The sequence below is a fragment of the Nasonia vitripennis genome (assembly GCF_009193385.2).
Source record: "Nasonia vitripennis strain AsymCx chromosome 2 unlocalized genomic scaffold, Nvit_psr_1.1 chr2_random0004, whole genome shotgun sequence".
In the NCBI taxonomy this organism is placed as follows: domain Eukaryota; kingdom Metazoa; phylum Arthropoda; class Insecta; order Hymenoptera; family Pteromalidae; genus Nasonia; species Nasonia vitripennis.
This window is the reverse complement of record NW_022279610.1, coordinates 1,864,943-1,891,816: the sequence shown is the minus strand read 5'-3', so window position 1 is coordinate 1,891,816 and position 26,874 is coordinate 1,864,943. Positions and strand designations below refer to the sequence as shown.

The following is a 26,874-nucleotide window of genomic DNA, read 5'->3' as shown; positions in this document are numbered from 1 at the left end:
CGAACCAACATTAAAAAATCTTATTGAAATCTTAAAAATCAGATGCTCATACTGAATACATACGCATCATCAACCAATTGAATAAAATATAGATAACAAGAGTGACACCAAAATAGGTTATAAAGCAATTTCAAAGTAAATTGGGTCACAGTTCTTCTAATGGCACAGTGTATAACTTATACCCAACTAGTGTACGAAACCTGAATAATTATAACATCATGCATATTTATTAATATATTTATTTATCTATGTACATTGTAATGTGTAAATATAATAATGCACCAGATTTATAATTATTATTCACCTTTCATAACAGCCATGAATTCTGAAAAAGCATATTACATTTATAATACATCGGAAGGAAAACTATAAATTAAAATCAAATAGATAACGTAAAACTTAAACAAAATTTTACCATCAAAATCTAATGTCCCCGATCCATCAGTATCTATTTCCTCAATCATTAAATCTAATTCTTCGGGTGGAATTTGATCATCTAACTCATGAAGTATGTCTCTAAATACTTCCGTAGTAATGTATCCATTACCTTCTTTATCGTACAAACGGAAAGCTTCTCTTAGTTCCTGAGCCATTGCTTCTGTATCTTCTTCTACTAGAAAACGCCCAGCAAGTGTGCAGAATTCACCAAACTCTAGTTCTCCAGAAGCTATAAAGTAAACAATATTAAATATAGAGTAGTATGACACAACATGAAATATTTCTACAACATTTGTAAAATAATATCATGTAGGATTTTAAATTTATCAGAAATATTTTGATTAAATATTTCAGAAATATTATGTCTCTCAGGTTCTTCTGTTGAAATGTTTACGGACAAAATCTCAAACTAATTTGAAGATAAATTTTAACGTATATCTTTGAAGAATTTCGTGATAAAAAATAATCCAACCAAAATAATCAGGCATCCCCGTGAGTCAACGATTTACCACAATATAAGCTAACTGTTAGCAAACACTGGGGTAAATCAAAAGTATATTCCCCTACTGAAAAAAATCGCGTGATAAGTCGTGCGATTATTTGCGTTATCAATTGCTGGAATAATCGCGCAATTAATCACGTTTATTTATTGAACATTTTTTGACGCGATTAGTCGCACGATTAATCGCGTGACTAAACGTGCAATTCATCTAAAATAAATAATAGATTGTTCAGAAAAAGCAAAAGTTTTGAGAAAAATCGGTCTTTACATTTTGGCTCTTTACTTGAGAACCATTCGACGAATCGTTTAAAATTTTAGCAGCAAATATCTTTTCTTATCATAAATCGTTAAATCAAATTTTGAAGCATTTGGCTACATTGGTTTAGAGATATAGGAAATCAAAAAATTTTCAAAAAAAAATTGAAATCTTAGAAACCATAGGGGTTTTAAAGCTGCGCAATTAATTTATTTCAGTTTTCGATTTATTAATAAAAAAATTAGTCGTCAACTTACTTGGAATTAAAATGGGATATAGTTTAACACGTAGCCTATTGACATAATTTTTCCGTGAGGTTATGATTTTTTAGTTTCAGAGATATGAATTTAAAGAAAAACATCACCTTTTTTATTTTATCTTTCGAACAAAGCGGTCGATCCCAAGGACCAAACAAGGAATATTAGGTAATTTTATTTTCTTTTAAATGCATCATGACTGAATTGTTCGTAATAATGAGATAATTGAAAAAAACACAAAATAGTGTTTTTCATAAATCAATGAATCACCATAATAAGAAAAATATTCGAAAAAATAAAAATAACTGTTTTTCTAAATTAAGAATCCAAAAATAGATATGCATGTCAAATTTTATCAATATTGACGCAGTAGTTCCAGAAATATTACGTAATGCATACAGACACACATACACGCACACCCGCGCGGGGATGCTGATACTCCGTATATAGCGCGTCCCCTGGGTGGCGGATAGGAAAATGCTCATTGGCGCGTCGAAGTCTTCTTAACCGGCGGAAGGGTAGAGCAGAAATAAAATATGCTTTGGGGACCAAACATACTAGAGGAAGAAACCCCGAAGATAAATCAAACATGGATAGTGACTTAATAACATTACTACCCCAAGCGGGTCAAGCCACAGAGCCCAGTCCCGCCGTCGACTTCGATCGGGTGAAAGCCCCGATGGTCGGCGCTTGCCCCATGGAGTTTGGAGGGGGGGGGGGGGAATCACTTAAGAGCCGCAGAGGTTTGTCACCTGACCCCTGCTGCATGTAAAGATGCAGGTGATATGGAAATGGAGGTTGATGCAGACAGGGATAAGGTAGCTGTTTGGATAACGCAAAGGAATGTGCACTTAAATCGCCTTGAAAGCAGAATCGATGAATTGATGGACTATGTCAAGGACAGGTACAATGTGCACAAACAAATTAAAGATCTTGCGAGAATCATAAAAGCAAGCTATAAAAATCTCTGCATGGCAAATGATTACTTACAGCAATGCCAGCGTTCGGAAAATCAGGAGAGAAAAACCCAGACAACCCCGAGTCTTAGATCTCGGTAGGCGGGTACAACAAAGGAAGCCCCAACTACTCTGCAGGATAGAAATGAAGGAAATAAGAGAGAGGATAATCAAACTAAAAAGGTAGTATGGCAGGAAGTGGTCACAAGAAAGTCAAAGAAAAAGGAGAAAAAGGCAAGCGAAGAGGCTAAAAATGTCCCTGGCGTATTAAACCAGAATAGGACCAGTAAGGATGGAGCAAAGCAAGCAAGACCTTCCAGACCGGATGCTTTAATCATTAAGGCAACAGAAAGAAAGAGCTATGAAGACATTTTGTCAAATATGAAAGGGGTTCCTTCACTTAACACGCTGGGGAATAGCGTAAACAAAATACGCAAAACAGTTGAAGGAGATCTTCTGATAGAGCTTAAACGTACAAGAGAAGTCAAAACCTCGGACTTCCAACAAGCAGTTGAAGCAGTACTATTGGAAGGCGCCACTATAAAAGCACTCTAGCAAAAAGAAACCATTGAAGTAAGCGATCTGGACATGCTTACCTCAAAAGAGGAGGAACTAGAAGCACTACAGAGGGGAATGGGCGATGAGAACATTATAGAAGACTCTACGATAAGATCTTAGCGAAAGACGCACAGTGACACGCAGATTGCAGTGATACGAGTACCAGCTCAGATAGCGGCTAAGATCAATAAGCTACAGAAGATCAGAATAAGATGGGGCAACTGTTGGATCCGGTGGCTAACTGCATAACCGAGCCGCTTAGGTGTTATAAATGTCTAGGTTTTTGCCATATCGGCAGAAACTACACAATAATTGAAGACAGAAGTAAGGTTTGCTTGAAATGTGGAAAAGATGAGCACAAAGCAAAGAAGTGTAAAAACCAACCTAACTGTGTACTCTGCAAAGAAGGTACAGTTGGAAAGAATGACCACGCAGCTGGTAGCTACGCATGCCCAGTTTACCGAGCTGCAGTAGAAGCCACTGATAGACAAAGAAAATGAAAATAGTACAGTTAAATATAAATCACTGCGCGACTGCACAGGACCTATTAAACCAGTATGTCCGTGAGACAGGAATCGACATAGCCATCGTCTGTAAACAATACAGAGACCTGCGCAAACTATCGTAGGATATTGACAGTACTGGTAAAGCAGCGATATGGGCATACGAAGACGCCGCTTTCCAGGAAAAAATGGAATAGTTTAAGTTAACCAAGGATGTTCTTACACATTTCAAAGAGAAGACGCTGGGTCCATCATAGATCTCACGTTTGTTTGCAGCTGCCTGATTGGCTTAGTTAGATCGTGGACGGTGAGCGATCATTATACAAATAGTGACCACTAAGCGATAATAATGGATATAAGAATATCAAAACATAGATCCAACGGGAGGGCAACGACAAGAAGAGTCGGCTGGAAAACAAAGGATTATGATAAGGAGAGATTCCTGCTGGCTCTAGAAGTAATACAGCTGTTTGGATCGGCGAATGATAAGGTTAAGTAGGTAATAGGAAATATTACCTGAGCCTGCGACACAACGATGCCAAGGAGGGCTCCCAATATTAGACGACCACCAGTATACTGGTGAGATAAAGAAATTGACGCAGCCCGCAGCAAGTGTCATCGAACCATAAGACGGAAACTGCGGGCTCAGAAGAAATACTATAAGACTGATCGAGGTAAAGAAATAGTAGATGCCCTAAACAAAGAAATAAAGGATGCTAAACGGATACTCAAGAAAAAATTCCGAGAAAATAAACGATGTTGCCTGAAAGAGTTACAGAACAAGGTTGAGCTGGATCTCTTGGGGCGACCGTACTTAAGTAAAGTAAGTAGTAATGAAGAAGATAAAGGGAGGTTATATACCCCCTCCTAAGAGCCTGAAATTAATGGATCGTATTGTGATCAAATTGTTTCCCATTCCACTGAAAGTAACAGCTATCCCTGAAGCGGAGGCGAATGACGAAATCATCACGCCCCGATGTCTTGTACAATTCATGTCTTGAAGAAGGGACGTTTTCTGAGAACTGGAAGAAGCAACGCCTGGTGCTACTACCAAAAGGAGATAAGCCACCTGGAGAAGCTGCCTCATACAGACCACTCTGCATGCTGGACACGCCGGGCAAGATTTTAGAGCGCATAATCGGCGTAGAATGGACCAAATCATTGAAAAACTAGGTCAATTAGCGGAATATCAATACGGCAGGAAAAAACGCTTCACTCTTGACGCCGTAAGCTTAGTAGTCGACACTACTTGAACTGCAATAGAAGGGAAAAGATGGAAAGGAGAAGCTAAGAAGTACTGTGCTATTATTACACTGGATGATAAAAATTCGTTTAACTCAGTCAGCTGGGGCAAGATACAGGAGGCACTACAGAAAAAGAGGTACCCGCATATATAAGATGGATTATGTCTTAATACCTAAAAGACAGAACCCTTTTGTATGACACAGTAAACGACACGAAAACCTATCAAGTTACCGGAGGGGTCCCACAAGGGTCAGTGCTTGGCCCATTATTGTGGAACATCATGTACGACGGAGTACTTAGGCTAAAGCTAATCGAATGGGCAACGGTTGTAGGGTTTGCAGATGACATTGCAGTAGTGGTAGTAGCAAAGCAAAAGGAAGAGGTGATGGAAATCGCTAACCAGTCATTAGATATAATCCACGATTGGTTAAAGCAGACTGGACTTGAGCTTGCTAGCCATAAAACGAAGGCTATCCTTATATCTAGTAGGAAGAAAATAAAGACAATAACACTAACAGTGGACGGACACGAAATAGAATTTTATTGGTACTTTCAGACTTGCTAATAAGAAATCATTTACACTGTCGCCTCTACCAAAATAACTTATATCAGAAAGTTTGAAATAATTATGTACATTTGACCTGAGAATATCTTTGTAGTGTATCATGACTGAAACACTTACATGTGGATATGAGAGTTCTTGTAGAACTGTTGCAGCATGATTAAGGTAGTTCACCGGTTACAGTGGTGCTCAATTAGGGTTTTTATTAGAACATTCCTTTTTTAAGATATTATACAGTGTTATCAAATGTCAAAACCTTACAATTCATAGTATCAAACATAAGAATAGTGATATAAATTATTTAGAGTATAAAATACTCTAAAAAATGGTAAGAAGAAGGAACACTGCGCACCTTTATAGATATACTGATAGCATGGGATGAAAACTTTGAATTGTTGTATCTTAAAAAAAGCCTCGTTTTCCCTATCTAATTTGTTTTCCATGATTTGTATTGCTATTTTACACCATAAGCTAGTTTCTTAAAAATAATCTAAGAAAACTCGCTTCGCAATTCAACTAAACGTCCTCAAAATTCGGTTTCGGTATAGGTTTCCCATGTTAAAATACGAAATTTTAAGGTTTTAGATCTCTAAAAATAATGTTGCTTGAGGGGTAAATAAATTACTACATTGTAGAGGGCACTTAATTGAATATGTAAAGAAAGTTTGAGCGATATCCTAAGAAAATATATATTTCGGTGAACTACCTTAATGTTAATATACCTAATTATCTTAAAGGTAACACCCTTTGAGCACCAGCTTTTAACAAATTCTGATTTCCTGTCTCAAAAGAGAAAGTTGAATGATACCATAGTGGTCCCCAATTTAAGACACTTTCGGCTATATACAAGAGTTCATGTACGTTGTAACTCATCGCTTTCTCTCCAAAGAACTTCTCAGTTTTAGCTACAAATTCGTGTAGCACTTCATCCGCTTTATTTGATTTTGACACATAAATATTATCTTTTAGTAAAATGTACAAACTTTCTACAAATAAAAACCAGTGATAATAATGACCTCTGGTTAAATGTTCTGACAAAATTACGGCGCTATAACATCATTATTCATTGATTTTACGTAATATTCAGTAAACTGTTTCGCAACTCCTTTTAAGCAGCAGTGCATGTAATCGGGAATAAATCTGGTAATGATATTAAAATTAGGTAGATTAATTAGAGGAGACGGATATTTAATACCATTAACTGGTTTGTCGTGTATATATATATATATATATATATATATATATATATATATATTATATATATATATATATATATATATATATATATATATATATATATATATATATATATTATATATATATTTATATATATATTATATATATATATATTATATATATATATATATATATATATATATATATCAACAGCAAAAGGCTGCAAAGCGGCAACGTAAACGCGTGCAGCCGCAAAGTATAGTCCACGCACGCTATAGTCGAGCAAAGCGCGCAGCGGCGCGAGTGTGTGAGAGCGAGTGCAAGCGCTTGCAGCGCTACAAATAGGCATATTTACGGGAACGCAACGAGCGCAAGGTTTATAGTCACTTCCACGGGAGGACGCGGAACAGTATACGCCCAGTTTTCAGCCGAGAAGACCTCAAGAATTTTTAAGAGGAGAACACACTCGACTCGTAACTCTAGATATATGCGCAATTCCGCGAAAAATATTTTCCTTCTTTTTTCGAATTTTTTGGGAGTGTGAGTACGTATAGGCCTGTAGCACAAACTGTGCGTTGCAAGTAAAAGCACAGCGGTGCTTTGAGTGTGCGAGCCAGAAGCAATTCGTGCTCATCTGGCGTAATAAAATTTTTTTTTTATACCGATTATACGGATTCGATTTTTCGTTACAGTCGATTTCGCATTGTAATCTACGTCACAGCGTCGCGCTTAGGTGTGCAAGTGTGTGAGTAGACAGGCTCCTCGGAGAGTACTCCGTCAGCGGTTCAGCCCATTTCACCGAGCGGTCACGGCTTCGGCTGGTCGATCGAGTGTCTCGTACGCCATCATCTGCTTGGCTTCGGGATCTTGATCTTCTGGATCTTGATCGGGAGCATGGTGTGGCTTGATGGGTCCCTTCAACTTCGGGAGTCTCCCGTGGTCTATCGGACTGACTGCGTCTTCGGCATTCGGGGTGCTCCTGGTTCTTAGCGTGTTTGTCTCGGCAGCGTAGGCAGGTATTCAGGCCCTCACCGAAGCGGCCACAATTGAGGCAGATCCTCTCCCGACGCGGCTTCGGGCACTGAAAGATGGTGTGGCCCCTTGTCCAACAGTTGAAGCAACAATAGGGTGGAGGATCAAGCTCTGGATCCGCCGGTATGGGGTTAAGCCCACTGTAGCGCAAACCGGAGAGCTTAACTTTGAGCTGTGGGCCACTGCGCCTCTCTGTCATCGGTACTGGTGTCGGCTCGACTTGACGGCGATCGTCTTGGTGGGTATTTCGAGCACTACCTCCTTCCGACTGTAATTCAAGGTTCCACTCCCTGGGTTCTTGGCTACGGGTTCTCTCAACTGGCAGAAAATTTTGACGAAGGTGTTCTGGGAGGTTATCCTCTTGGAAGGGCACCTGTGCCACTTGGCTAGGGTCCTCTACCATATCAGGACCACGGTGAAGAGTAAGTGCAGGAGAGGGTCGTTGCGGCAGAGTCCTCGTGCTGATAGTGCGGCCTGAATAGGGTAATCTTCTCTCTTCTCCTCTCCTACAACTCGGCGTAGTTCATTCATGGCCTCTCGACTCTCTCGCTCCTCGATGCTCTCCAGGCGATCCCAGGACAAGACCCTCGTTGACAGCGTCACATTTCGGTTCGGCTGCAAAATCTTGGGCTTCGCGCCCAGACTTGTGATGGCGCTCGTCTTCAGATCGTCTCGAGGGCGCTGAGGATCCGTCAGCACCAGCGAGAAAGTGGTTACGTCTGCCAAGTTAGACTCCTCCGCTGGCTTCCGTCTTAAAGAGAGAGCTTGCTCCGGCAATTCGACTCCAGCTCCGTCGTCCGAGTCGGCCAGCAGTAACCTCTCTCTTTCTCTCTCTCCTCCTCTTCTCTCTTCCGGCGGCGATCTGCGGCTTGAGCTAAAAGCTCCCGTCGCAGAATCCAATTAACCTCCTCTGGGCTCTCGCTACAGCGATCACGCTCGTGTCTCGACGTCCACTGCGGGGGCACGAATTTGGCTGGTACGATGGTGAAGTCCGGCGGAACGAAGCCCACATCGACTACGTGTTTCTGCCTGGACACAGCGCGTCGAGCACGGGTTGGTCGAAACATTTTCAGAGTGCTACGACAAATAAAAAGTAAGTACAAAACCAACACGGTATAATAGGACAACACAATTTCTACTCCACCACCAATACAAATCATATATGTTGTCGGTACAACAGGTACGTTCCTTTGCATGCTGTATTCCACTACCGGCTTGTAGGATTAGGGCAAGGGCTGTTTTAGGATTTCGCGGCGGTAAATATCGTTTCAAGACTGACACGTGTACTTTCGCGATTTTCCGACGGTTACCCTCCTCAGCTTCCAAGATATACATGGTAGGGGATTTCTGTTCAGTAATTCGAAAGGGTCCCTCGAATTTGGGTGCTAATTTGGCAGAGAAACTTCCAGCGGTATTTGATAGATAATGAGTTCTTCTCAAAACAAGATTTCCGACTTCGAAACTGGCTAGTCGACGCCCTCTATTATATATCTTCCCCTGTTTGTCTCTCGCGTCATCTATAAATTTGGCGACAAGTTCTCGTAAAGCATCTAATCGTTTCATAAGATATCATAAGTTTCATAAGTTTCATAAGATCCCATACTGTAGGATCTAATTGTTGTTTAGGACCTCGATTTTCAATTTCTTTGCGTAAACTGTCGGCCAAAATTCAAAAAGGCTGGAGATGTCTTGAGCGTTAACTGTACAGCGGTATTCATGGCGTGACGGAGTTCATGGACGTCGTTATCCCAATCTCTGTGATTTTCGGCGAATATCGCTATAATTGTTTGAAGGGTGCGGTTACTCCTCTCGACAGGATTGGCTTGGGGGTGGTACGGTAGTGTAGTGACGTGCGTCACGCCGTACTCCTTTAATGTCTCAGTAACATTTTTATTTAGAAACTCCGTTCCATTGTCGGTCAACAGATACTCTGGCGTCTCCCGGCGAAATAATACCAACTCTTCGAAAGCTCGAGCAATTAATTTTCCGTCGGCCTTACGCAATGGTTTGACTTCCACCTAGCGAGTAAAGAGATCTTGAAAGACTAGTAAATATGTATTCTGGCTTTTACTCCTCGGAAATTCCATCATATCGGCAGCTACAACAGTCCATGGTTTCTCCACGATTCTCTTTCCTATGAAGCCTTGTTAGCCTTGCTGTGGCACTTTGTATTGCTGACAAGTCCCATTGTTGTTATGGACCTCATCAGTGCTAGACACTCCTTCTCCGTAGTAGTGTAGTTCTTCTCGGCGGCCGTTAAAACACGGCTAACATAGACAATTTGATGTTTACCGTCGTCGAACTCTTGAGTCAACACGGCTCCTATTGCGTGATTGCTGGCGTCACATTAAATACAGAACGGCTTGTTAAAATCCGGTCTGACAAGTACTGGCGCTACTGTTAAGGCTTTCTTGAGTTTTTCTAACGCGTCTTGCTGTTCGTCTCTCCAAGTCCATTGTTGGTCTTTACGTAGGAGCTTAACCAGTGGAATTTTCATTTCTGAACTGTTTTCGATGAACCTGACGTACCACCCGATCATTTCCAATACTCTTCTTAATTCTCTGACATTATGTGGTGCTGGGCAATTCAATACCGGCGCTACTTTGTTTGGATCAGTCATCAGTCCGTCTCTATTCAAGATAAAACCTAAATACTTGATCTAACTCACGCAAAATTGGCATTTCTTGGGATTGATAGTCAGTGCGGCTGAAATCAATTTTTGTAGTACGTATTTAACCTTTGTTTTATGCTCTTCAAAGGTGTCAGTGGCAATCACTATATTGTCTAGGTAGCCGAAGATTTGTGGGGCGTCTTCGGGGCCGAATAGAGTATCCACCAGACGTTGTAGAGTCATGGGAGCGTTGATAAGGCCGAACGGCATTCTGGTGAATTGCTACAACCCATATCCTAGCTTGACGTAGATCTATTTTACTCAGATATCTGGCGCATCTTAGTCTGTCGAGGATTGCGTCCATTTGAGGTAATAGGTACCCATATTTCTTACTAAATTTGTTTACGTCTGTAAAGTCCACACACAATCTCTCTTCATCCGTATCTTGCTTCGGCACCATCACTACGTGGCTGACGAAATCAATGGCCGATCTCTCAATAATACCTAGTTTTTCTAACTCTCTGGCTCCCTTCTGAATCGATTGTATTTTCTTGGGTGATATCCGACGGAACTTCTGTCTCACTGGCGTGTCACAAGTTATCCAGCTCTGTTATTCCGGCACATTCAGCAAAAACCTTATCATTTTCTGACGGGTCTTGATCATTAAACCTACGCTATACTCCACCATTTGCTCTCCACCAACCCCTGTGATCCGTATCTATCTTAAAGATTTTGCAAAAATCACCACAGAACACCACGTCGTGCCCAATCTCTTTAACTGCGCGGGCTGTAATGGTCAATATTGATCTGTAAATATTCCATTACTGGTGGTAATTTGCCAGTAATCGCCTGAATAGAAGCTTTAGCGGCTGTCAATCTGTGGGGTATACATTGCGTTTTTTTCCATTTCCTCCTCTAATGTCCGGCAGTACTTCTTAATGTCTTCATAGGATTCTATCTTCTTTCTCCTAATCACTTTACGGTATTCCGGCCGTAATCTTTCCGTCAATAAATTTCAATAAATTTAGCTGTTCTTTCAATCTCATTAGTCTCTTTAGGTGAGCTGCGATGTACTTCAAATTCATAATATATGTGGATATCTTTTCCCCTTTTCCTTGTGTCCGTCTACGTAGTTCTTCCATCACGTCCTCGTCGCTCACATGACTGATGAACTGCTGTTTGAATGCCTTCTTGGAAGCCTTCCAGTCTTTAAATTCCTTTTTCTATGTTCTGAACTACATGCTGGCTTTTTTTGACAAAGTGTACGGGATCATGGCTAGAATATCTTTGCTTTAAGGCAGAGGCTCTCCTTGCACTCCGTTATCTGGGACAAATATTCTTCAGGGTCATCTTTAACTTTACCGGCGAATTTGATGTTCCGTCCTAGCACAATTTGGAGTTGGTACAGTTGTCTGGCTAGTTTATCCTCCCGTTCAAGTCGCCGTGATGATTTCTTCTTGCGGCTTATTGTTTTCTTGGTTTGTTGGCGGTCCGAACTTGAGGAGCTATCAGAGTCGCTTTCCTGGCTGCTAAAGCTATCATCGCTGCTAGTGCTACTACTTGAGCTGTCCTTACTAATCCGTTTCTTTTCCGACTTTTTGGTAATTGTGGATTTGCTCTTGGTTTCAATAGCTTCTGCAAGAGTCGTGTCTCGGGTCCTGCTTTTCCGTTTTTCTTCCTCTGACACGTCGCTGTCACTACTACTATCTGATGGTTTACTAGCCTTCGACTGTGATGTCGGTTTTTTAGAAGCTTCCCTAGCAAACCAAGGTGAACCAGGGGTTTGCAACGTGATTTTCCTTCTCCTCGTTTGATTGGTTTCACTCGTCTCAACCGGCTTCTCGACCTCTGTGTTAGCAGTTTCGTTGAGCGCTATTTTAAGGCAAGTTGGCTGAAGGTGATGTTTGGATTTTGACTTTGGTGTTCTTAATTTCCATGTTTGGGTTTGACTCGATCTCTTTCCATCGTCTGATTTCGATCTCTGCAGTGTACGACCTTTCTTGATTGTTCCTGAGTTGGTCTGTACGGTGTTTCTATCTGTTTCTGTATAAGGCCAAATTCCCATGAAGTTTTGGGTACATGTTGTAGAGTCGAGAGTTGGGTTGGGAGTAATGTGAATCAATGGTACGATTTCTGGCTAAACTCTGGTGGTTTTATTGACGAATAGCACAGACGTAGGTTCGATTTATTTTCGGCTGGCGGTATATCCCGACGAGCCGTGAAGGGCGCCGAGTAGTCGTGCGGATATAAGCTGCTGTAGTTAGTTAGATACTGTTAATTGACAACTGAGGCCAGTTGCCCCTTCGCCTTCGGAGGGAAGGTTCGATAGAGCTTGTATCTGTCTCACTGAAGAGTTGACAATTTCTTCTAGGCTTTCATCTCCGGCATCATTCTCGGTTTCCTTTCCGGCTTCAATTTCTGAGTGCGAGGCTGAACCGGCCGTCATTTCTTCCTTATTTCGTTTATTACTGGTCTTGGACTTACTCTTCTTATGATTGAGGATCGCTGATAGGGCCTCTTCGGAGTCCGATGGGATAACGCCTCCATTATCCCACTCGTACCATGGCACTTGCTTACTTAACCCTGCCCTTTATACTTATTTTTAGCGATTTCGGTGATTTCAGTGTGTCAATATAAAGAGTCGTTAGAGATAAGGAGTTCCCAATTTTGTCTAAAGTTAAATTCGCTTGACCTGGCACCCGTTTTATAAATATGGTCGGGCGATATTGAAGCCAGTTTTAGCGAGTAAATAGCATAATCTCAAACCCGGATTTCTCGGAAAATCCACCTCGTTACACTATGCAACTTGCATAATCACACCGGATGCCTAGCAAGATGGGCGCCCGAAATGCAGGGCCATGTCTACACTGTGGAGCATAGAAAAGGCCTGCTGAACGCCGTAACAGATGCATTGTCGCGTATGTACGAAGAGGACGCAGTACTTGTAGAAGCTGTTGGATGGGCAAGCGAAACCCAAGACGAATGGTACTTCGAAAAGGTCCGTGAGATACAGCTGCATACAAGCAAAAATCCGCTGTATGAAATGTACGGCGGGCAGCTGTACTACTACTACTAATACTTCTGCCTAGATGAGAAATTGCCGGCGTCTATAAACGACGAGACGGCATGGAAAATCGTCGTGCCAAAAGAAAAGCGAGCAAAGATCTTGCGAGAGTGTCGCGACAAGCCATCAGCCGGTCACCAGGGGCGTTAGAAAACTTGTGCATGCGTCAGAATGTATCATTACTAGCCCGGTATGTACACCGACGTCGCTGAGTATGTACAACGATGCTTCTTTTTTCAGCAATGCAAATTCGAACAGCGCCCGCCAAGTGGACTGATGGGAATGCGAGTGATTACTCGGCCATAGCAGATTATAGCAGGAGATGTCATGGGGCCGAAACCAAAGACCGCTTAATGAAACGAATATATTCTCATATTCAAAGATTTGTTCACCCGCTGGATAGAGTGCATTTCGATTAAGCGGGCAAACGCTAAAACAATCCTGCAGCACCTCAGAGAGCGGATCTTCTTGCGGTACGGTGCGCCAGAGGTATTCCTGTCGGACAATGGCACTGAGTTAAATAAGGCCATTGATCAATACCTCAGGGATGAAGGCGTAAAATACGAGTTAACGCCACCTCATCACCCCTAGGCGAACCCAGTTGAGAGGGTAAACCGTACCATTAACAACATGGTGCGCGCGCTGATTGAGGAGAACCATAATACATGGAACAAGCGATAGAGCGACATTGCATTTGGGTATAATACCGTACCCCATTCCTCGACGGGCGTGAGTGCAGCAATCTTGATGTATGGGGCTCAGCCAAGGAAACCTTCTGCAGCGACGCGCGATTGATGCCTGGCATGATAGCGCCACCATATATTGCGACGTATAAAGTAGTGGAGATACGCGGCACCAATACATATCGACTGGTCGATGAGATGGGGGAGCAAGTCGATCTTGCACCAGCTGCGCAGCTAGAGCCCTTTTATTTGTCAGTGACGGATGGAGAGTCGCAGAAGAGCGAAGAAGATTGCGACGCTTAACCACCGAGGGACGCGAGCGTAGATGCGGGTGCTAGCAAAGCACCGTCGCGAAGCGAGCGAGATTTTGTCTGCGAACAGAGCAATATTGCGTCCAAAATGAGCGAAAAAGACGCGCGTTTTCGTAACGAACTCTGCGATCAAGAAGACAGTCCGTCCAAGGAAGTAGGTGTACACGGCTAGGCGTCCGATACCTACGCCAGAGATCCCTAGACCTGAGGTCGACACCGAAAAGAGGAGGCCTGGTCGTCTGAAAGGTTCGCGTAACCGCGGGCATGCAGCGACAATTACTAACCCGTCGACGTCACCGCAAATAACGCGCGCACAAAGGGCTGTGGACCTAAGTTAGAAATTATTTCCGCTTAGGTATGAATCCCGAGGAGCTGCTAGCGGCTTTCGACAGAGTGATAGCCGCGTTGGCCAGGGAGGAAGAGCGGCCTCATGTAGTCATATGTGGAGCGCCTTTCCTCCCAATGACGAGGTGAAGGCGTATTTCGCCCATGAAGACGAAGAAGAAAGAGAGGGGGCCTTGGTGGTGCGGCGCCTCGAACTACCTGCGGTGGTTGCTGGCGAGGGCGGAACGACCACGACGGGTCTGCGTTGCCCGCATGCGCTGCAACCAGAGTCATCCAGGATTGGGCGAACCATTTCGGCTCACTTGGAGCGCGAGCTTGTCCACAGCGACTCCGCGAAGACACGAGCGCCGCTGGCTGGCTTAAAGGCAACGGAGGAGCCTTTGAGCGAAGAGGCAGCCGAAGCGGCGTTGCGCCAACACCACACTACGCTGGTGGAGGAGCTAGAAGCCTCTCTAGACACACGCCGTCTAGAAGGCGAGGCATACCGGCTGTATACATAGTCGGTGCGCAAACACGGCAATGCTTCACGCCGGTGTGCCGGGAAATGGGTATCCCTGCTGGAGGAAGGGAAAGCGGCGTTTTACCCTGCCGAAGGCGCGCGACGCAAGGTCGCAGAGCGTCGTAAGCACGAAGACCGCGTGCACCAGCTGGCCGAATAGTGGCGCCAGCGCGCAGAAGCCGAGAGAGAGGTCGCTCGAGCTGAGGCGGCTCTTGCCGAAGCAAAAGCCCGCGCACGCCGTTTTCAGGCGTCAGGGCAAGCCAGTGCGCTGAAAGTAGAGCGGCGTCCACGCGCGAAGAGCACTGTGCGCGCGTCACCACCTGGGGCGACGGAGAGGACGACCTAGATGTCCTGCTATGTCTACAGACACCCAAACGTGTCGCGCAGCACCGTAATCGTATGTTTTTTTATTACCCCAGCATCTCCAGATTCCTTGTCGCAGACGCGATGCACGACGCCACTGTTCCTCGCGGACGTACTAGGATAGAATCGCCAGTTGGTTGATAGATCGATTCTAAGGGCAGTTGGAGGGGGGGGGGGTGTGTTTTAACGAGTTAAGCACCGCGGCTAACTCGTAGCGGTATTAGTACTGGTGCGCCGCGACGAAACATCGTAGACTCGCGCGCGCGATGAAAAACACGTATTAATTCGGCGATAAAAAAGAGATAGATAGATAGATAGGGCTTTATTTGCACTATGGAAAAATAATGAATACATAATTTACAAACTTATGAAAGTAGAAAATAATAAACTATGATTTCTGGCAAATACTGAAATGCAAATATTGCTAATACTGGTTAAATACATTATACTAATTAAGTTAAAATTTGGTATATTACATATAAATAAAATATATCACAATACAATATTTTTGATTTTGACTAGCCCTATAGAAAATTTATGTGATGTCACCTCCGTCACAGTCGAATAAAACTTTTGATGTGGCCACTTTTGGCCAGCTGTCGCATACATAAATACTTATGGTTCAGAATCAGAGGCAAACAAGTATTGCCGCAATGCCCCCTTATATGCCGAGTACGAGAGCAGATGACGAGGGGCGAGGGGGTGGGAGTTCCAGAGTCGTGCGCCCTAGATTTGAAAAGTCCCAGCACCCGCTCTTGGAATATTAAGTTCCTGGGGTATCTCTTTAGCTGAAGACCTGTGCTTACGCTTAGTAAATAATTTAGCCAGGTAACTGGGCTTTCGCATATAACCAATTTTGTACATGAGAAGGGCTGTGAAGTACAGCCTGCGAGAGTCCGACCTAAGCCAGCCCAGTTGTCTCCGATAGGGAGATATGTGCTCATCCCGCCTAACCCCATAAATATACCTCGAGAGAGAGAGAGAGAGAGAGAGAGAGAGAGAGAGCTATCGCGCGGGCTAATCCTTGAGGTTGATAGCTCTCGGCTCTTACTGTAAACACGCGACTTCGCTCGAGTGATCGTTACCATGTGCTGTGCCAAGCAATTTGAAGTGCATGTGTGTGTGTGTCAGCGCGGAGTCCTATCGTGCCTACCCTGTCGAGCAGTGCAACTGCAGCGAGCGTATCTAGGGTCAGCCGTTCTGTACTCGAAAAAGAGATAAGGTTTGTGAGCGCGCAGTGTCTGGTATCGAATGCATGTGTGTATGCACCTATGATGTGCACCTGATATTGCGCGTACGCACACGTTGTGCACACGCGTACACAGCTACTCTGCCTTACAGCATTGAAAAATCTGCGGCAGAGGGACCCTGCTCGTTTTTCGGAAAAGTTCTCCACCTTAAATGACGTGTTCGCGGCGGCGAACGCAACTCATATTTATTAGCTGTTACGCGCTACTAAAATTTCTGCAAAAGTGCGCTGAGCCAGAGTATCTCCCTTATCATATAATTTAAAATCACTAGCAAAGCAAAATCACAGCGTCGCCTCGACAAATCGTTTCCCAAGCAGCAGATTTTGCAACGCCTCACCGATCAAAACTCACACTTGTTTTAGCGCGAAACTTTAGAGAATCGCAGGGGCTCCTTTGTCGAAGTAGCCGTGGTAAGTAAGGATCTTGCGATAAGAAAATCTTTCTCCACTCACAATTATGTAACCTAGACTATTACATTGCATGTTAACGCTATAGTATTTACATGTTATATAGTAACAATTAGCAACGAAATAATAACTCCGTGATATAAGTATTCCATTTCCAATTAATATGATAACCTTCTACTATTTCATAATAATTACATTATATATTCTTCATCAGAATTATCATAAGTCATATTACTTTCATCTTCACTTGTGTTCTGGTTTTCTTCGTCCCACTCTTCTTCGTTCATAATATGCATATAAAATAGATTGAGGATGAAATCATAATTCTGAGCTTATGACAAAATTAAATTCGTAAATAAACTTTTCTTTTATATAGTTCAATGCCTGTGCATTTTGAAAGAATATGTGCTTCTTAGCTAATTTTATTCGATTGCCTATGAACATCAAAGATAGTTTTGGGTCACTCATATGCACTGCTCTGTTAAATACATCCGTAATTCGTGCTAATCTACTTGTCTGTCTGGAGTGTTCTGTCATATTTCTGCGATAAAACTTATGCCAAGACTCATTAGCATCTTCGGCATAGTATGATAAAGGCATAGGAAATTGCCTGGCAATTTGACACCCATGCATTAAAATTTTATGAAGCGTTGGATTCATTCGACACCATGGATACGTATTGTAGTACAGTTGATATGTATTTATACAGTACCTTTCTAACTCGTCTAATTTAAGCTCCTTTTTGCATTTAAAAGGCTCTAAATAAAATATCATGCACATAATTATCCCACGTTTTGAATGGCATTCTATAAGAAATGTTTAGGAGATGCTCAAATGTATTAATTTTCGCGTGCAATAATCCCAAACCATACTTCAGTGATTCAGCAACAGGAGTGACATTATTGCCAAATTCTCCAAACTGATGAGACGTTATCTTATACATTAGACATCTGCTGGTTGCTCTATTTCCCACTATTACATTTAAACATTTGCCATCAAAAAGAGTTTGTGTAACTTCATAAGAAACGCAAATGTTTTTTCCATTCGACAGACTAAATTTATAAGAACTAAGATTCTTTATTTCATTTTCTAATCGATTGTATTCACGTATTGTCGAATCATCTGTTTCTTTTTCGTATGCAATCCTTAATGGTCGACAAAGCCTTACACTTTGAGGAATTGGATTGATCCATGATTTTCCATCAGACTTATTACAGCTTATTTTAATGATAATGAAGCTTGTAACGAAGAGGGACTGCTCGGAAGCTTCGCTTTCATTTACAGCATCCTTACATTTTTTATGTACATTTTTATGGCCTGAAGAACTATTGAACCCTACAGTTACAGAAAGCGTTAAATCAATCAAGTCGTTGACACTCCAATCCAAAGCAACTGCATTGCAAAGTCGCTCACTAGTTTTATTTAATATCTCCTGCATGGATACCACAATCTGTACCTCGGAAATATCGTCACCATTTGGTAGACATTCGGATAAAGCTTTGGAAATTCCTGAATAGCAGGGATAATTGGGAGCATTTCTCATTTTATAATCTTTAGATAAAGGGTTATTATCCAGGGTTATCCTCCCACTTTTGCCTATTTTAAATTTTAATACTATTAATATGGAGAGGAAAAATAATACTTATCTTTAGATAAACTTATGTAAGAATTTTTATTCAAGTTTTGCTCTAAATAAAATGCTGCAGCTGAATCTGCTGTATGTTTCAATATATTTGACTCACACTGTTGATTATTCTCATTTTGCGTTCCATTGGATAAATCAGTATCATCTACGGTGAATTTCTTTGCAAGACTCAACGCTATTTCTAAAATTTCAACATCATTTTGGGCGAAGCAACATACCTATCCTGATGTGGGACACAACCAGGCTGTTTACTCACTAAAACACCCGCTCTCAGAAGGCCGTGAAAACCCCCCCGGTAGCCGCTTTCGCATTCCTTCGGGGGGTCGCCTGTCTTAAGCTATTCTAGCCGACAACTAGTCTTGCAAGCAACCGTTCTTGTTCTTCGCGCGGAGAACCGTCTTCACGTACGCCGTTATCTCATTCCAGTTCTGCTTACTATCAGGCATCGTTTCAGCTACAGTCTCGGGCGTGAACGCCCCTATCGTCAGCTCCAGTACTCTACGTTTCTCGGCCCAGCGTCCGTCGTCCCGTTCGTCACCGCAGTACTTACACCCCGGTGATTCCACCCTGTTCATCGCGAACAGGTAGCTTCTAAAGTATCCGTGACCGGAGAGAAACTGGGTAAGGTAAAAGTTAACCTCCCCCCACTTCCTGTCCACTCACGGGCATACATCTTTAATAAGGATCCTAGTCCACCTAGCCTTTGGACATTCGGTCCACCTAGTCTGCCAATTGCGCATTGTTTTTTCTCTTTCTTCCGCTGCGATCGAGATGCTATTCGACGCTAAGCGAGCCTCGTAGATCCGCTTGCGTTCAGTCGGCCCACACCTCTGCTCCGTATAATAGAATAGAGTTGGTGGTCGCCATGAGTAGCCGCCTGACTGTTGGCCTAGGCCCGCGCACGTTGGCCATGAGTCGGCTAAGCTGACTCATAGCCAACGTGGCTATCCTAGTCATGGCTTTTTTACAGACGCGATTTAGATGTTCTCGGTAGTTCAGCTTCGTGTCCAGAGTTACCCCTAGATACTTTGCTGATGGTTTCGTCGTTATAGTATCGCCGCCTACCTTCATCGGTATGATGGTAGGTATGTGCTTTTCTGTCAGGAGGACTATTTCGGTCTTATTAAGCGCTAAAGTCAAGCCGTGCTTCGACATCCACCATAGCACTCTACTCATTATCGCGTTTAGTTTCGCTTGCGCGATGTCCACGTTACGTGCCGTTATAACCGCGGCTACGTCGTCTGCGTATCCTACAAGCATCACGCCTCCCGGAATTTCGAGTTTTAGAAGCCCGTCGTACAAGAAGTTCGGCCCTAAGATGGAACCCTGTGCTACTCCTGCAGTTATAGGTTTTCTTCTACGTCCTTGCTTCGTGTCATACTCTATAACCCGATCCCTCAGGTAATCTTCCGTAAGACGCATAATGTATTGCGGCACACCGAAAGACTCTAAGGCATCATGTATGTCGGTCCATCTTGCTGAGTTGAACGCGTTTTTTACATCTAACGTTACCAAAACTACGATGTCTCTAGTCGCGTGTCTAACCTCTTCTATCCTCTTTACCGCGTCTGTTACCTCTCTGATGGCTCCTATGGTCGATCGTCCTTTTCTAAAGCCATACTACTTATTGGAGAGGTCTCCCGCTTCGCGTACGGCGACACATACCTCTCTTGCTCGTCTATATTTAGTAGATATAGAGTAATCTGATATTATGGTATATCTTCCACCATTGGAACTTCTTCTGACTTTTCTTGGTCGTCCTCTATTATGTTTATTTTTTCTTTTTCGTCCGCCCATCTTATGAATTATAATATATATGATTTTGTGAATCTGTTACAATGCCGCTACCCTAAGCGGGTCTTGGGCGTTGTCGTCCAGATCGGACGGGTGGGTGCCTATCACCACTACACAGCGCGTCCTTAGGTTGCGGATAGGAACAGCCCCTGAGAAAGAGGTTAGCTGTGAATAAATTGAATAAGCAGCCGCGGACAGCCGATAGGAACAGGCGTGGGTGTGATGAGCCCACACTGTCGAACGCATTCATCTAGAAACACTACGCAAGCACCACAACAACAAAAACACTTCACATTATCTCTTATCTCTCAATCTATCTCTTTCATCACACATTACAAAAATGGGCAAAAATCCTGCTGCCGAGGAGGATGCGGGAGCGATGACAACTGCCCCGAAAGGGGATGTGTAGAATGATTCGTCACCTGGTTTTACGCGGTAACGATGCCAGCGAAGGCGCGCTGCCTTGCAGGGGGGGGGGGGCGTTAGGATGCGAGAATGAAACCGTAGTGTGTCTGACGACGAGTTGACACTGTCCTCGTCAAAGTCGGAAAACTCTCATACTTAGTTCTAGAGAGGTATGGGGGTTATCACCTTTAGAACGGTGGACTCACCTGCGATCGGAACAGGATCCGAAGCGCGCGGGTTTAACATAACATCATGGCTCAAAAAAATCAAATCCGAACCAAAAGGGACTTAAGGGTCGGAACTTGGAATGTTCGCAGTCTATACAGAGCAGGTGCGTTTAAAGAACTCGTAAAGGAAGCTGATAGGTATAATCTAGATTTGGTAGCAATACAGGAATCGCGGTGGCCAGATGGCGGAGTACTAGCATCGGGTAACTTCACGTACCTGTATGGGGCCGGGAGTGGAGGATCTCTAGGCACCGGATTTCTCGTAAGCAAAAGCATCATACATTCGGTTAAAAGTTTCAAATCCGTCAATGATAGGCTCTCGTACATCATTATCGAAGGTGAATGGTATAGATATGTAGTTATTAATGTACACTGTCCTACGGAGGACAAAGAAGAAGAAGCTAAGGATCTCTATTACGAAACTTTAGAGCAGGTAATCGACCAGTTCGCGTCTTACGACACAAGAATAGTATTAGGCGATTTCAATGCTAAAATAGGTAGGGAGGAAATGTTTAGGCCTACTATAGGTAAGGAAAGCCTGCACGAAGCCAGCAATGATAACGGTATTAGGGTCATAAATTTCGCGGCGGCAAAAGATCTTATAATCAAAACTAAGTGTTTTAAGCACAAGAACATACACAAGGCAACGTGGACATCGGCGGACGGGGCCACACAGAACCAAATTGATCATTTCCTCATTGAAAAAAGACGTCATACTAATGTTCTTGACGTAAGGGCTTACAGAGGGGCAGATAGCGACTCGGACCACTTCCTAGTAGTAGCCAAATTAAGAGCTAGACTAGTAGCGAATCAAAATAGTAAGCGAGCAAACAAGGTAGAAAGCTTCGATATTGAAAAACTACGAGATAGAACAGAGCGAATTAGGTACCAGATAGAAATTAATAACAGGTTTCAGGCACTTGAAGCAAACACATCGCCGGAGGGGAATGACGAACCGAATAGCTTATGGGGGGACATCGAAAAAACGATAAAAGAGGCCGCGAACAAAGTACTGGGTAAAAAGAAAAAGCCAAAGAGCAAACCATGGTTTGACGAAGAGTGCGAACTCTGGTTTGAAAGGCGCAAAAAGGCTAAATTAGATAGCTTACAAAATAGAAGCGATAGGACCGTAGAAGAGTATTCTAACGTAAGGAAACGGACGAGCGCGATCTACAGAAATAAGAAGCGGGAGTATCAAAAGAATCTTATTAGGAGAATAGAAACTAACAGTAAGGAAAATAACCCCCGCGAAATGTACAGAGGGATTAACGCCATCAGAAAGGGTTTTAGGAGTAGAGCGCAATTGATGAAGGACGAAAACGGGGACCTCGTAACAAATGACAACGAATTACTGTCGCTGTGGAAAAATTATTTCGATAAATTATTAAACGTGCACGAAAATAGCGAAGAATTAGGGGACGAAATTCACACTGCTGAACCCCACGTGGAGGAACCGAGCTACCAAGAAGTAGAGGCCGCGATTAAAAAACTAAAAAACAACAAAGCCGCGGGAAATGACTCTATACCAGCTGAGTTACTCAAATATGGGGGCGTCGAGCTCACTTTCAAAATCTATAAACTAGTATGTGCCATCTGGAAAAATGAAACAATACCCGAAAATTGGAAGGAATCTATCATTATACCGATTTTTAAAAAGGGGGATAAGACAGACTGCAATAACTATAGGGGTATTTCACTTTTAGCAACGTGCTACAAAGTTCTGTCAAACGTAATACAAGCTAGACTCACTCCATTCGCGGAAGATATAGTAGGAGATTATCAGTGCGGATTTCGGCGCAACAGATCGACGAGCGATCAAATGTTTACCATAAGACAGTTGTTAGAGAAAAAGTGGGAATTTTGCGAAACCATACACCAACTATTTATAGATTTTAAAAAAGCGTACGACTCTATTAAGCGAAGCAAAATGTATCAAATTCTAGTACTTCTCGGTGTACCGAAAAAACTCGTGAGATTAATTCAAATATGTCTGAACGGAAGCACGGGAAAGGTCCGAGTAGGCGGTAATGTATCAGAACCCTTCATGATACGCGATGGTTTAAAACAAGGGGATGGACTCTCTACGGTGCTGTTCAACTTAACGTTAGAATATGCCGTTAGAAAAATGCAGGTTAGCCAGATGGGCGCAACGCTTAATGGAACAACGCAGATACTAGGCTACGCAGATGATTTGGATATACTGGGGGATTGTAGGGAAACGGTAGCAAGAAACGCGGAAATCCTCATAAAAGCGGTGGAGTATACAGGGTTAGAAGTGAGTGAATCAAAAACAAAGTACATGATTGTGGATAAGCTAGGGATCTGCAGAGGGGAGGAAGATCTCAGAGTTGGGAATTTTACTTTTGAAAAGGTTAGCGAATTCAGGTATCTGGGTACGACCATAAATGATAGAAACGAGATTAATGTCGAAATAAATAAGAGACTCCATTCGGGTAATGCTTGCTTCTACGCCGTGAGTAATTTACTTAAGTCGAGGCTGTTGTCTAAAAACGTTAAAATAAGAATATACAGGACAATAATACTGCCGGTGGTTCTGTACGGGTGCGAAACGTGGGCCCTCACTAAGCAGGCGGACAACCGTTTTAGGGTATTTGAAAATAAAGTCTTGCGAAAAATATACGGGCCGCAGAAAGATGAGGAAACCGGGGAATGGAGGAGACTACACAATGATGAGTTACACAATCTGTACGCGTCACCAAATATTAACAGAATAATAAAATCGCGCAGATTGGGATGGGCAGGGCACGTAGCGAGAATGGGAGACGACCGTACGGCAGCGCGTGTCATGAAGGGCAGGCCGATGGTAACGCGACCTCTAGGTAGACCTAGACGTAGATGGGAGGACAATGTAAAAGCGGATCTAGTAGAAATAGGACGGGTGGGTGTCGATCGGAGAGGTGCATCTTGGGTGGGGTTGACACAAGATAGGGCAGCGTGGAAGGCTTGCGTAGATGAGGCGATGAACTTTCGAGTTCCAAATGCCATGTAAAAAAAAAAAAAAAAATGATTTTGTGAATAGCGTGTATGATCTTCAATAAATTTAACATATACAGGGGGTATGCCGAAAAAAATTGATTCTAGCCTTCTGCAAGGAAAAATTTTTAAGATGAATTTTTTAATTTTTAAATCTTTTTTAAAATAGAAATTTTGGCATTTCTTCGTTTTTGTCTTTTTTTGTGTAAAAGTAATTATATTATATCACTCACGATTTATTCTCATAATTTTTGCACCTAATTTTAATAAAAAAAAAAAACAACATAATATATTTTTGGAAAGATGTGCATTAATTTGTCGGAATTTATGCTGTGATGAAACTGTGATCATATTTTATTTAATTATTTTAAGTAAGTATTTATCGTATGGCACATAAATTTATCGAAAAAATGCCACAATAATGAGTTATCAAAAACTTAGCCGAATTCTGTGGATTTACGGCAAAACGACTTTAATCAATTTTTTGTAGTCTTTAGATATTAGCAAATTTAATTTTTTTTTGTAATATGTACTCGTCATTTTGGTTTTGAGCCACAGAATCATTTTCTTTTATTATATTTGGCGACAGATTCTAATTTTTAAATATTTTAAAACTTACCGTTTGAACAATTTCGTAACTGAAATAACACTTGGTTTTCAAAAATAACACTTTATAAAAATTACACTTTGTAAACAATAATACTTTGTAGAAAACAACACCTTGTGAAAAATAACATTTGTTTGCTTTTCAAAACTATGATTTACAAAAATATATATTCTTTAATTAGTTATGGGAAACAACGTGTTTTGTTAAAGTAGTGCATAGAGTATATAGATTTTATGCGCAATTTTTTAAAATGATTTTTCTTTTTGTAATATTTAAATAATGTCAATTTTCAATAAATATGAAATTATTATGAATGCATATAAAAATAATATAAATATTATATAATATATTTTTATGTACATTCATAATATTTAAATGATCAAAACATAACAATATTAAATATTACAAAGAGAAAAATCATTTTAGAAAATTGAGCATGAACTCCTTATACTCTGCCCTGGCGGGAAAAATCACGTGATTTATCACACGATCAACCACGTGATCAGTCAATTGATTTCTCACATGACTTATCACGTGATTTCTCACGTGACTATTTGGCGTGATTTCTCACGTGAGAAATCATGTTAAAAATCACGTCAGAAATTACTCATAAAATAGAATTTGTTTTAATTAAAATAAAATTATTTTGTTTTTACTAAACAATTATGAAAAATAGATTTGTTGATAATCCAAAAAATTGACCGCAATAAAAAAATTAAAAAAAAACGCCCTAACCGAGGCTTGAACCCCGGTCCTCAACTTCACGATCCTTTATCTTACTGCCTGAGCTATTTTTATTTGTCCTAATGATGACTCGATGATCATGTATGAATATCAGTAATCTATCGTTTACGTGTATAGACTATCTGCTGATTAATAATATAAGGAAATTAATTTCATTAATAAAATGAAAAAATCTAATTTTACAATTGAACATAAGTTTATTTTGCGTTTTCATCTTTGTAAATTAGAATAATTCTTCTATGCTAAATAATATAATGGTAATATCAAATTTATTATAAATATCAATCTTAACTTCGAAAATATTTTAAAACTTTTCAATTTTTATCTTGAAGTATACGTGTAAATTGTACAAAATCATAAATCAAACATATTTTTAGGTAAAAACAGTATAGAATTTCAATACTTACAACAGCACAAATAGCTCAGGCAGTAAGATAACAGATTGGGAAGTTGAGGATCGGGGTTCGGTTAGGGCAACGTTTTTTTTTAAATTTGTTTGCGGTCAATTTATTTTGATTATTAACAAATCTATTTTACATAATTGTTTAGTAAAAACAAAATAATTTATTTTAATTGAAAGAAATGATTCAATTTTATGAGTGATTTCTGACGTGATTTTTAACGTGATTTCTCATGTGAGATATCCCGCCAAATAATCACGTGAGAAATCACGTGATAAATCACGCGAGAAATCAAGTGACTATCACGTGATTTTTCTCGCCAGGGTGTACACTACGATAACATTTGAAAAAATAATGACAAATAATTAAAAATAATAACAAATAAGATCACTTATCACTATATCTATTTCCAAATAAAAATTAAATATAAATTAATAATAATCAATAATAATTAAGAAATTAAACAAAAACAAAATTCTTTTAGAAAATATAAAAAAAGCAAATAATGACAAAAAAATTTATATAATTTTGACTATTAGTATTTTTTGTTATATCCTAATATTTTCTATTATCTGATATTATCTATATAAAGTAATGGTAAGTGGTACTTATATCACATAGTTATTATTTCGTTGCTAATTGTTACTATATAACGTGTAAATACTATAGCGTTAACATGTAATGTAATAGTCTAGGTTACATAATTATATATGTGTATATTATAACTTTGAAATCTTCGATGCTACAGAATGAAACTTCTCAGATTTAAAATTCCTGTAGGTTAGAATACTTTAAAATAACATGTTTTCTTGTTTATATAGTGCCGTATTATTGGAATATAATATTCGAAGCTAATCAAATTAGAGGTCCGTGATTTATGATAATTTTAAGTCCCGGATTCACGTTTCAAGGATGGCACAGTTTGTTTTTTGCTATTCCAGATAGATTTTGCTTGGGACTTGACATGGTCACTTTTTCTCCACAACATGCAATTGTTTATTCCTACATTACACTAACAAATTGAACTCTGACAAAAAAA

General features: G+C 41.3%; 1 protein-coding gene across 2 annotated transcripts in view; it reads right to left on the bottom strand.

Moving 5' to 3' along the window:
• Positions 1-221: 221 nt before the first annotated feature.
• The window catches only part of LOC103317091 (troponin C, isoallergen Bla g 6.0101), a 179,645-nt gene continuing 152,992 nt past the window's right edge, over positions 222-26,874 (bottom strand). For both annotated transcript variants that reach the window (XM_031924018.1, XM_031924019.2), the window contains exons 4-5: positions 416-667; positions 222-325 (exon numbers count right to left, since the gene is read on the bottom strand). In XM_031924018.1, coding sequence (XP_031779878.1) covers positions 297-325; positions 416-667 — 281 coding nt within the window. In that variant the 3' untranslated portion in view covers positions 222-296. The remainder of the gene's footprint in view (positions 326-415; positions 668-26,874) is intronic.